Genomic DNA, 12,400 nt, shown 5'->3' with positions numbered 1-12,400 from the left:
CCCGCGGGGGCGGGGCGCCTGGAGCCGGGCCGCGCGCCGCGCCCCTGACCGCGGGAGGGAGGGAGGGAGCGAGAGAGAGCGGGGTCCCCGCGCCCAGCCCGGCCCGGGAGGAGGCGCAGCGCGGCGAGCCCCGGGACCCGGAGCCGGACTGGGAGCCTCCCAGCCGCACGCAACCTGCCCAGCATGGGCGCCTGAGGCGGCTCGGCGCCGGCGGCGAAGGACACGTCCCCGCGGGCGGACTGACCGGCGGGCGGACCTGCAGCGGGTCCGCGGCGCCGCACCCGCGCCCCTGCCCCCGGCCCCTGGAGCCATGGACAAGCTGCCGCCGTCCATGCGCAAGAGACTCTACAGCCTTCCGCAGCAGGTGGGGGCCAAGGCGTGGATCATGGACGAAGAAGAGGACGCCGAGGAGGAGGGGGCTGGGGGCCGCCAGGACCCCAGCCGCAGGAGCATCCGGCTGCGGCCGCTGCCTTCGCCCTCGCCCTCGGCGGCCGCGGGCGGCACGGAGCCTCGGGGTGCGGCCCTCGGGGCGGCAGACAGCGAGGGGTCGACCCGCGGCGCGGGCAAGTCTAGCACTAACGGCGACTGCAGGCGCTTCCGCGGGAGCCTGGCATCGCTGGGCAGCCGGGGCGGCGGCGGCGCCGGAGCGGGGGGCGGCAGCAGTCACGGGCACCTGCATGACTCCGCGGAGGAGCGGCGGCTCATCGCCGAGGGCGACGCGTCCCCCGGTGAGGACAGGACGCCCCCGGGCCTGGCGGCCGAGACCGAGCACTCTGGCGCCTCGGCACAGCCCGCAGCCTCGCCGCCGCCGCCCCAGCAGCCGCCGCAGCCGGTCCCCGCCTCCTGCGAGCAGCCCTCGGTGGACACCGCGATCAAAGTGGAGGGAGGTGCGGCCGCCGGCGACCAGATCCTCCCTGAGGCCGAGGTGCGCCTGGGCCAGGCCGGCTTCATGCAGCGCCAGTTCGGGGCCATGCTCCAGCCCGGGGTCAACAAATTCTCCCTGAGGATGTTCGGCAGCCAGAAGGCGGTGGAGCGCGAGCAGGAGAGGGTTAAGTCGGCCGGGTTTTGGATTATCCACCCCTACAGCGATTTCAGGTAAGGGGGCCTGGCGATGATCCTGTGGGTTGCCTGAGCGGTTGCAGGCATGCTTCCTCTCTCTCGTCCCTGCCTCTCAGCTGGAGTTAACTTTCCTTCCTCGCGCTGGGAGCTTGGGGCGCCTCTAGGCTCTGAGACGCCCCCAGACTTCCTCTTGTACCGCTCTGAGAACTTTCCTCTGTGCTCAGGCCTCCCAACCTCGTCCTGTCCCGGGCTGGGCCGCATTAGAGGCAAGCTGGAAAGGTGTTCTGAGCCTGGCCTAGCCCTGCCCGCAGCCAAGATGAGGCTTTACCACCTTAAGCCCCACATTCCACCTCCCTCTTCTGGGCTGCAGAGTCAGGGTGGACATTCTAAAGGCTGCTCCAGGTCTTTAAGCCTGCAGAGCAGGGCGCTGAAGAGAAACAGACCTTTCGGCAGCTGGGTCAGCTCCTTGGGCGCTGACCCCAGGCATTAATATCTGCCTTCTGGTGTCGTGGGAAGCTGCAGCTGGGGAGGGAGAGCTGAGCTCCTGCAGGATTCAAGTCCAGGAAAAAAGCCTTCTGCACCCACCTTAACCCTGGGCACAGCCCCTCAGGCCAAGTGGTGGGCCAGGAGCAGGCACCCTGGTCAGCTGGCATCTAGACTAGCAGGAGAGCATGACCTTGCTTGTAGTGGTCAGTGAAGATGCCTGGTGTCCTGACTGATGAGCAGTCACCCTGTGACCCTAAGCCCGTCCTGTGCCCCTTCCTCACCCCAGCAGCCCAAGCTCCAGCAGCTGCTAGGTCTTTCATGGGTCAGTGGTGGGTCCGCAAACAAATGGTGTGACTACCAGTCAGGGAGAGGGACCCCACCCCCTCCTCATCACCTGAGTCAGATGCCACTGAAGAGCAGATACCACTCGGGGCCTGTGGGGGTATCTGTGCAAAAAGAGATATCGGTGATTGCCTCTGAAGTTGGGATCGGGGATGCCTCTACCCTAATCAAGATCTTGGGGTCCCTCAGTGCCTCTCTGGGCTTTCCTGATACACAGGATTGAAGTGAGGGTCTGAAAAATGTTTACGCTTTTGAGCTGGGTTTGATTGATCCTCTCTCTCTCTCTGGGCCCTGCCCCCTATTTAGCTCTCTTCCCTGCCTACCCTGCTTACCTGCCAATATAAATGAGCATTTTGCCAACCCAGAGCCCTCTTTGCAAACTTCAGGGAAGCTAGTTTTGTAATGAGAGCATAGCCGTTTTCCATCCAATGAGAGAGATTTCTGGTGCTGGGAATGACCAGTCAGGCAACACTCAAGGGCTTAAAATAGGTGGTGAACAGAGGGCCCCTACCTTTTCCTTTTTTGACGGATTGCTCTGCCTAACCCTAATATCCAGGGTTCCCATTCCCAGAGGGCATAGGGGGGCCAGAGGACAGACTAAACAGACAGCCACAGTCCTCAAGTTGTGTGAGCCGATGTGAGACCCTCTCATGAGGAACTGTGGCTGGTTCCTGTTGCCAGGTTCCTAAAGTGTGACGTCCCCTCTGGTCAGTACTAGGACCTGAGGATCCCAGCCTGAGCTAGGGAGGAGTGGGCAGGTACTGTTGTCTCCTGCACCCCCTGGGGGTGCCCTGGGCTCCTCCTCTCTCTGAACTCCCTGGTTGTGATGGCAGGTAGGCCATGTCAATATCAACCTCCCTTCCTTCACTCAGCTCCCCTCTGGCTTTGTTGTCTGAAAGCCTCTGTTCAGGGTTCTCACCACCAACCTCATTACCTGGGGTGGGAGCCTGCAAGAGGCCAATCCCAGGCATGCCTAGCTTCCGTCGACAACAGGCATTGATCAAGCACCTTCTGGGAACTGGCCCTTGCCCTCCCTGTTGCCCCTTACCCTGGATGGTGAAGGTCTGGGGCCCGGCTGATTGCATCTATGGGAACCTCTCCCGCCTTCCTGATCTTACTCTGCCTATCTTGGCATGTCTATCTGCAGTCCCCTTGCTGCAGAATCTCCTACTAACTGCAGGCCACCCGGGACATGGCAGAGGGGAGGGTGATAGGGATAGGGAGGTGTGGCTGCAGCAGGATTGATAAACGGGCAACAGAAAAAGGGTCAGGCTGGGCTTTGAATCTGGGTTTGTGCAACAAGCAACAGGAACTGGTAGCTGGAAGCATACACCTTCTGTGTGCAGCCTGATGCTGGGTGAGGTGTAAGAGAAGAAATCCAAGAAAGACTGTCTGTGTGTGGTGTGGAGGGGTTGTGGTCATGCCTCTAGGCCAAAACAGCTGGTCTCATCGTCACAAGGTCAAAGAGGCAAGGACTTGGCCAAGTCTCCTAAGCTTAGAAAACCCACCAACTCAACCCAGCCTCACCTCCCCGCCTCCCCCTCTCCCCAGCCGACCCAGCACCCTAAGGCTCAGTCCCTCAGGTTTCAGCCACTAGCCTTTGGCCTCTATGTGGAGCCAATCCCCACCGTCCAGCTCGGGCTTCACAAAAGCTTCTGCAAGCATTGCTCAGGCTAGTTGAGGATTTATTCATCATTTTCATGGGCAGGAAGCATTGATCCAACAGAACTGGTTTAATAAAGAATTGCCAGTGGGCTTCCCTGGTGGCGCAGTGGTTGAGAGTCCGCCTGCCGATGCAGGGGACACGGGTTCGTGCCCCGGTCTGGGAGGATCCCACATGCCGCGGAGCGGCTGGGCCCGTGAGCCATGGCCGCTGAGCCTGCGTGTCCGGAGCCCAGGGCTTGCTGTCATGGGTTGCTTCTGGCATCTCCTGTTCTTGGGGAGGCGAAGGTTGGGTGCCTTTCCCAAGTGCTGGACTGGGCTACACTCTGAGGGATGCATGTAACTTGGGCCACGTATGTAATAGACTTTTCTTGGCTGCCTCTGCTTCTCCTCACCACCCCCTTGATGCACACACGCCATGCCCTGGCTACCCCCATGGCTCCTCCAGGCTCATGAACTTGTCTGGCCTCCCCTCCCCATCCACTCCACATTTGCCTTTTGAACCTGTATTTAGGGTTTGGTAAGGGAAGAGGCCAGAACGTGCAGCCCCTCAGGATATTGGTCCCCAGGCTCCTGCCCAAGGCTGGTTGGGCTCTTTGGTCCTGGGTGGGTCCTTCCTTCCACCTGAGGCGTGTCCTAGAAGCCGAGCTTGGTGATGGGAACCTGGAACAAATAAAAAATAGTAACGGTGTGATCTTGATTTTCCACGAGGGGAGAAAAGGAGTGGGGACCCCCAGTGAAGATGTATCAGGTTTTGTTCCCAGAAGCTGGTCAGGCTTTCAAGCATCAGGCTCAGGGGTTTGTCCTGGGTATGTGACATCTAGGTGTCTGAGCAGGTATCTTGGGGCTGTGGGGTGGACATGGGGGCTGGCAGGGAAGTCCCTCTGTGGGATGTCAGCTCTGGGGCTACTCCAAGCTAGTGCCCCAGACTCTAGCTTGGCCTTGAGAATGGAAGCAGGCAGAAGCTTGACCCTGCTTATCCCTCTCCCCCTTCCCTTTCCTAGCCTGAGCCTTCTGAAGCTGTGAGAAAGGGAAGGAAACAGAGGGCCCTAGAGGGTCCTTTACTTGGGGACAGAAACAGCTGGGCTCCGAAATCATGGAAACTGGGCCAGTGGCTCGGTAGGTCCCAGGGTTGGCCTAAAACTAACTTCCTGTGCTGGCCCATGGCCCCAGGCACTGCCATTGCCCACCTCCCATCACTTCCCAGCTCTGTCTGCTACGGGGCCCCGCTTGGGTTATGAGCCTTCTCTGGGCCTCAGTTTTCCCATCTAGAAAAACGGGAATCCTGTTGCCTATGGCCATGTCAGACACGAATTGTCCAACTGTGGTCACCTGGTGGAGGTGAGGTGCACTGTCAGAGACCAGTGATGCAGTCGTGAACCACACTGCCCTGCCCTCACTGCTCCCTTCCCTTAGTTGTGAGCAGACCAGATGCGCTTCCGACCTTGGCTCAGGCCAGTGGTTCTGAATCTGCGTCAGAAAACTAACTGAGAACCTGCTGGAAGCTACAGAGTCTCTATCCAGAAAGATCCACGTATCCAGACACACTCAATATGACACTCAATTTCTGGCAACTGTGGAACTGCTAAGTTGAAAGCCATCTAGGTTGTGAACCCCACTCTGGGCTATCCCAGAAGAGAGTCCTGGCCTGGGAGGGGCAGGTGCTGGCCTCCCAGAGCCTTCCCTGGGGCCCTGTAGTCTGAGGCTTGGTCTTCCCATTGCCTGCAGGATGGAAATGAAAACGGGGGCAGAGTTAGATGCTTGGAGAAGGAAAGGTGCTCTGCTGGGGGACTAGTCACTTTTCTGTTTCCTCAGTGCCACGCCCATCTCTTTCCCTTTCAACCATGGGAGGGGCTGTTCAGGTAGGTGGTGAGGAGGAAGAAGGCAGCAGCCGGCTCTGGGTCTGGGGCATTCTGGGGCCTTCCTGGGGGCATTGCCCGGGAATGCGTTTCTGCTATCAGTGTGAAAAGCCAGGACAAAAAGGTGCTGCAAGCCCCTGTGGTGCTAGTGGAGGGGGAAGGGCGCCTTGGTGCAGAGGGGAATTCCAAGGTGAGCTGCCTGGGCGGTGCTGTCAGCTGGCACAGTGGGCAGCGGGATTCTCCAGTGATGAGGATGTGCTCAACCTGCTAAGGCTGGAGCAGGTGAAGGATGTGCTGCGAAGGCCGGCATCCGGCTCGGGGCCGAGGTGCTCCTGGGATGCCAGGTGCACAGAAACCCTATGGGGCCAGAGGGCCAGGACCCTTATATTGCCTGGGTGGAAAGGCCTGGGCTCCACGTTCTCCCCGTTGCAAGGCTTCAGTTCCTGGTCTGGACACTGCATGATGAGGCTGGGGGGCCTCTCCCCTGCCCAGCCCTGCTCCATTTGTTCCCCTAGCTGCTGTAAGCCATGAGGCTTTGGGCTGTCAAGTGGCCTGTCTTACACAGTGCTGGGCTGTCTGCCTTCCATGTGTCCTCCTCTCCCATGCTTTAGGGCCCCCGGGTCTTCTGGGATGCCCTCTCAGGCCACTGCAGCCACCATCGTCCATCTCTCCATCCCTGCCCATTCCATGGCATTAGGATGGAGCTCTGTGTTTGTTACAATGCAGTGTTTCTCACAGTATCATGTCATCCAGCTCCCCTGGGGATCTGTTAAAATACAAATTCTGACTCATTAGGTCGGGGGTGGGGTCTGAGATTCTGCATTCCTATAAGCACCCAGGTGATGCTGTTGGTGCCCAGCCCAGAACCATGCTTGGAGTACTGAGGTTCAGACCATGTGTTCCACGCTTAGCCTCGGCTCCCTGACTGAGTTCCTGGAGGCCAGAGACTCTGCCTTCTCCTCTCGGCCTCTAGCAAAAGCACGACAGGGTGAGTCCTGTGACCTGGGGTGAGCGGCACTCGGCCACAGAGGTCGGCGCAAACTTGGGGGACTCGGCCTTCCTCCCTTCCCGCTATGCTGCTTGGTCCCTGCCGGTCCTGGATGCTGGCTGTTGTGGTGGGGTGAGCAGGAAGAGGCCAGGGGGCCAGAGGGCCCTCAATCCATCCTGTCCCACTGCTTTCGCAGCTTCTCTCCCATGCAAAAGGCCAGAGGGGCGGCCGGCTGGAGAAGTGGCAGGGAGTGCAGTGACTGCTGTGCTGCGCTGAGATTTCTGGGAAGGAAGAGATGTTGTCAGTGAGAGAGTCCAGAGGGGCCGGGCAGGAGAGCTGGTGTGAGGGGGCTCTGACAGTGGCTGGCTGGGAGGAGGACAGAGGCATCCAGTGGGAGCAGCCACCCTAGCACCTTGAGGTTGTGGTGGGGAGGGGGAGGTGTCTGAATCTTAATGCCCCCTCCCCCAGCCCAGACTATGCCTAGCAGCCCCCCTGTGGGCTGGGCTTGCCTGTCACTTCTCTCTGCCCCTGCCCAGCCTGGAAGGCACCAGTCTACGTACAGATGACAGGGCTGACAAGTGTCAAAGCAGCCTGAGTGGCCCTTGTGCCTGCCACAACACCGGCCACCGCGGGGCAGTTCACCCAGAGCAGAAGGTCCAGCCCCAGTCCCCGGGGGGACTTGTCATGTAACTGAGGAGGCAGCCAGCTCCAGCACACACATACCTCTTGGCTCAAGGGCTCTCAAAAAGCTGCTGTTTCCAGTTGCTAATTAATAGAAGGGCTACAGAGGCCAGCCAGGCTGTCCTGCTTGGGCCCAGGGGATGTTGAAGAATCCACATTTCCCAGCCAGAGCAGGCTGTGGAGAGGGCAGGGGCACTGCCTTGGCTTCAGAGAGGATGTTCTCTGCCAGCCAGGCTTTACTGAGAAAGCATTGCCAGGGCCCTGGAAATCTGCGATCCCAGAGCCTAGGAGGCCACTCAGAGACACTCTCTATCATCAGCACCTGCCCAGAGGAGGGGTGGGAGGCGGCACAGAGAGGTGGTGATCTCCCCGTCACTGAGGGCACTCAAGATGGGACAGCAGTACTTACACCAGAGGTTGCTAAGCAGCATCCTGTGGACCCAATACAGTACCCAGATGTGTTCTGTTTGGCCAGCATAGTGTGTCATGACAAGTCTGAGGCAATGTTTAAAACAGAAAGGTGTAAGACAAAAATTTGGCTTTCTAACTTCTCTTGAAAAATTGGAAACTCTGGCAGCTCTGGCCCCACAGTGCCACCCGCAGCAGGGAGCTGGAGCACACTAGAGGCTTTAAACTGGCTTTTGCTCTCCAGTTGCCCGCAGTCCCCACCTGTCCCTGTGGTCTCTGGCCATGCCACACCTGCACATTTAGCTGCCTGACCCCTTAGGCTTCTAAGTAATGAAACCAAACAATGGCTCAAAGCAATAGAGACTAAAGCCAGGTGGACTCACACATCAATAACCACCATTTATGAACCATTACCATGTGCCAGACTGTTCTAGGAGCTTCTTTTCTTATGTTTTATTTATTCTTCATAGTGGCTCGAAAAATAGGTTCTATTATCCCCAGTTTACAGATAAGGAAACTGAGGCTCTGATGGGGGAAAAAAAAAAAAAGATTTGCCCGAAATCACACAGCTATGAAGCACCAGAACTGGAATTTGAACCTGTTCTCTAGGACTCAAAACTCATACTTGTCCTTTCTCTCTGTTCCTTCTTTCTTTTCTTTCTTTCTTGTGCGTGTGCGCGTGTGTGTATGTGTTAGCTTTTAAAAGCTAAATTACCAAAGTAGTTCAAGAAAACATTCTCCTGAGAATGAAAGCATTGCAGATAATGCTGGACACATATTATCTGTGTGGAGGGGCTCAGCGGGCACGGGAAATTTAACAGGTCTCAGAATACCAGATCTGGACAGGGCTTGGCAAAGCTCCTGGCCTAAAGCCTTTATTTTATACATGGGGAGCAGAGCACCAGAGAGGGAAGGTGACTGGCCTAAGGGCAGAGAGTAAGTCCAAGTCAGAGATGAAACCAGAACCCAAGAGGGTTATGTAACATATGGCTCAGAGGTCTTAAGGCTCCACAGTCTACTCCACCCCCAGCCAGAGGGGTCCAGACATCTAGGTGTCGAGATGACAGAGAAGCCTTCTTCTGAATGGTCTCACCCCTGGAGCTTTTTCTTGTCTTCCCAGCCCCATGCCTGAATTTTGAAGTGTTAGGTATTTTCAGGGTCCCGTCTTAATTTAAGCTCATCAATGAGAAGGGAATCTTTCCATACTTGAAAATGCAGCATCTGGAGGCTGAGACATGCCTGTCCTAACCCCCAGCTCTGGGGCTGCTGCTCCTGGGTATCCGGATCAGGATACTTGTCCACCTGCTCCCCCGACACTGCGGCATGTCCTGGCTGCACGGAGAGCTTTGGGATTTTGGAGCCACATCCAGATGCCATTGACACACCTGTTCCTCGATGGGAGTGTTTGGGGTTTAAAGGGGAAGGGAGCAAATGGTCGGTGGTATCTGTGTTCTTTCCACCAGAGAAGTAGGTGGTCATGTGGTCTGTTCATTACATCTGTCAGAGAAGTAAGGAAGTGGAGTCAGTCTCTGGTTTAGGGCTCAGTGTGTGTCCAGGGCCGAGACTCAGTCTATGCTCAGGATCAGGGTTCAGCCTGGGACCAAGGTAAGGCCTTGGTCTGAGGTCAGGAACTGGAGCCCTTGAACAAAAGCTTTGAGCCAAGCCCAGTGCCTCCCTGAGGCACCAGGGCTGGAGGCGGGGTGGGCATGTTGCCCACTCCATCCTATGCCCCCCACCCAGGAAGCCCTCCCTTCCTTGAAGCTCCCTGAGCTCCTACACCTCTTAGCATCCCAGCCAGCTGCCTTTGGTCTTCTTGGGGAGGTAAAGTACAAATTGTAAATACACAGCAGTGCCACTGCTCCCAATGCCAGAGCCACCAAACCTCACACGTCACCACTCCTGCCCCGCTCTGGTCTCTTATTGTTTGGGGCTGTGTCTGTCTTTCCAGCCAGGCGGCCAGCTCCTGGCTCCTGCAGAGCAGCACTCTGGGCTGGGCAGAGGGTTGTGCTGGCTGGCTTGGTAGAGGGACTCTCTACTCCCCATTGCTCCCCCAGCTCTGGGCTCCCACAAATTGCAGAGCAAGCAGTGGGGCCTCCAGTCTGCTCACCGCAGCTGTGGGGGCCTGATGAGTGGCTGCTGCTGATTTTGTGTCTGTCTAAGCATTTACCCGCGTGGGTGGATGTGTTATGTCTGTGCGAACGAGGATTTCGGAAATTAATACATAACACGGGGCTGGCTAATACATTATCTTCTGGGCTTGGGGAGGGGCAAGCTAAGGGAGGTCGTGCCCTCTGGGAGGCCAGACACTGCATTCCAAGACTGTTTTCACCCATTATGATGGGGGGTCACTCCCCACCCGGCAAAGAGGAGAGTAGGACTTCAGCTCCTCTTAGGGTCCCCCAGTCTGATTAGGGGGAGGGCAGACAGGAGGTAGACCAGTTTGGACTGATGGTCAGGGAAGGCTTCTGGAGGAAGCAGAGCTGAGCTAGATCTGAAGGAGAGAGAGAACCATTCTGCACACCTTCTTGGAGGCGAGTGTCTGGGAGCTTGAGCCGCCTGGCTTGGGTGGGTGTTGGCAGACACTGAGGATTCCTCAGATTGCTCAGAACCTGCCGTTTTGGACCTGCACTCCTTAAGCTTTGCCCTTGAGGACTCTGACCCCATGATGCTGCCTGAGTACGTGTGTGTGTGTGTGTGTGTGTGTGTGTGTGTGTGTGTGTGTGTGTTTGCATGTGTTTGTATGCATCTCTCTCTGGCCTCTCACCCCGGGTCCTTGAAGCCCAGGGGAGCTCTCCCAAGCCCTGGCCCCAGCTGTACAACCTCTGAGAAGACTTCCTTCTTCTGCCATCCTAGGCCCAGAAGGCAGGTGTTACCAATGCAATAATGTCACTGAGTGGGTGGCCTGGAGCCCAGTAATTACCCTGTGGTTCCCCATCGCAGGCCGGAGCAGCCCCTGTCAATGATTAACCCGAGTCCCTGACCACTTGATGCCAAACCCAGCCGTGGGCTTCTCCCACCTACAAATTGTCAGATATGATACGGGGCACTTATCGCCTTCCCCAGGGACAGGAAAAGACCCTCACCCTCAGGTCTCATCAATGCCACTGGCAACTTTTAGGAGAAACTTGGTCCAGCAGGGGAGACTCTGCAGCTGTGGCCTGTCCTCATGCAACATCGGTGCTGGCCGAGCCTGGAGCCCTGGGCCTCTCATCCCAGCGTTCCCAGCTTGTACCTGTCCACCCCTCCCACGCTGAGTTTACCCTCCTGACCCTCATCCTGTTCTGCAGTGTGACCTCAGCAAAGTCCTTTCCTCTCTCAGTGTCCAGCGTCAGGGCTCAGTCTGAGGCTGAGAAGGGAGCAAAGCTAGTTGGCCAAATAGGTATTGAACCCGTAATCCTGACCCCATTAGTACACGTTGAGCCAGCAGGGCGGGGACAGCACCGCTGACAAATAGAGCTGATGAGAATCTCCCTCCCTCATTCCTGAGACTCTGCTGAGACCCATCCAGCCATGATCTTGGATTTACGGGGCCCCTGTGCTCCCAGAGCGGGCGGGGGATTCCTTACCTACTGGCCTCTTTCTGCAGGGTTTCTGCCAGCCCCTGTCTTGGGGCTCAGGGCGGGGGGCTCCCTAGCATGTTGTGTGCTTATGCTGTAACCCATTAACCCCTGTGGGAGTGGAGATCAGGCTTTCTTTTCTTTGTTCCCTGGGCAAAGGCCCGCATCCACTCCCTCCTCCCAGCCACCTCTTGTAGGGGGCCACTGTCCCCTCCTGGAAGCTCCAACCTGGCCTTGGAAGAGTTCAGATGTGAGGATCCGTGGAGACCACAGGTCACACTGGACAACTATGGTTGGAAGAGTCCAAGGGGAAGACCAGCAGGATCATCCTCTTTGGAATTGGCAGGGTTAGGAAATGTGGCAAGCTGTCCATCCTGTCCCAGAGGCTCTGGGGAGTCATCCTCCTGCCACGTTGCGCTGAAGCTTCTGCTGACAGAGCTGAGGGAGCTGGCTGTGAGTAAGAGGCCAGTTGAAGACTTGGTTCTGCCCCATCCAGCTCTGTGGGCTGAGCTGAGCCCTCACCACCCTGGCCTTTCTTTCCTCATCTGAAAACGGGACCAGAGATTGGGTTTTAGCACGACCCCAAATCCGAAATTGGTGGCTGTAGCGTCACCTGGGAGCTTTATGCAATTATGGATGCCTGGGTCTCCGTGGGTGAGGCCCCGGGTGGGTATAAGTTTGGGGAGCACCCAGGTGATTCTGCTTCTGTCACTTTAGGAGCCAATGAGCTGGCACCCGTAGGGCCCCTTCTGCGCTAGCAGTCTGCGGTTCTCTGACTGCACTGCATTCATCATAGCCCTTCAGTGCTCCCCAGAGCCTGGGAGTGAAATACGTCCAAGCCATTCATGATGGGCCCCTCCCCAGGGAGTCGTTCCCTTTTCTTTCTCGCAGGTTGTTAGCAAAGAGAACCATAAAACTCTGGGGCTGGAGGGACCCCAGGGAACATGCCCCTTGCTTAATGTCCTTGTCAGCCTGTGTTTTCCTGGAGGGAAGGTGGAGTCCTGTCCAGCTCATGTCCCCAGAGCCCAGGCACTCCCAGGAGACCCACAGTCTAACAAGAGGGCCACGTAGAGACCCTCCCAGAGTCAATATTTAGCCACCTTCTATGGGACAGCCCTCCCCTGGTGTCCTCATTAGCCCTGTGCGGCACCAGTGCTGCTTGGCCTTAGGGAGTTTTGCCCCAAATGCACCCCATTTCCTCCTTCCCAGGAGCACGCCCTTCCCACAGGAGCAGGTGAGCTCTCCTACCTAATTTCCCCTGAGCTTGTGCTCACCTGCTACTCCACAGCAATATTCCATTTTTGCTTCATTCTCCTAAGTGGGGAGAGCTGTGTTTGAGCCTCTTTTGTTTCTTATAA

At 57.4% G+C, this 12,400-nt stretch overlaps 1 protein-coding gene across 1 annotated transcript in view; it reads left to right on the top strand.

The window, feature by feature from the left end:
* Positions 1-239: 239 nt before the first annotated feature.
* The window catches only part of HCN4 (hyperpolarization activated cyclic nucleotide gated potassium channel 4), a 41,494-nt gene continuing 29,333 nt past the window's right edge, over positions 240-12,400 (top strand). Inside the window, exon 1 of the mRNA XM_033852621.2 lies at positions 240-1,095. Coding sequence (XP_033708512.1) covers positions 311-1,095 — 785 coding nt within the window. The 5' untranslated portion in view covers positions 240-310. The remainder of the gene's footprint in view (positions 1,096-12,400) is intronic.

Source organism: Tursiops truncatus, chromosome 2, assembly GCF_011762595.2.
Source record: "Tursiops truncatus isolate mTurTru1 chromosome 2, mTurTru1.mat.Y, whole genome shotgun sequence".
Classification (NCBI taxonomy): Eukaryota; Metazoa; Chordata; class Mammalia; order Artiodactyla; family Delphinidae; genus Tursiops; species Tursiops truncatus.
This window is presented reverse-complemented; position numbering and strand designations above follow the sequence as displayed.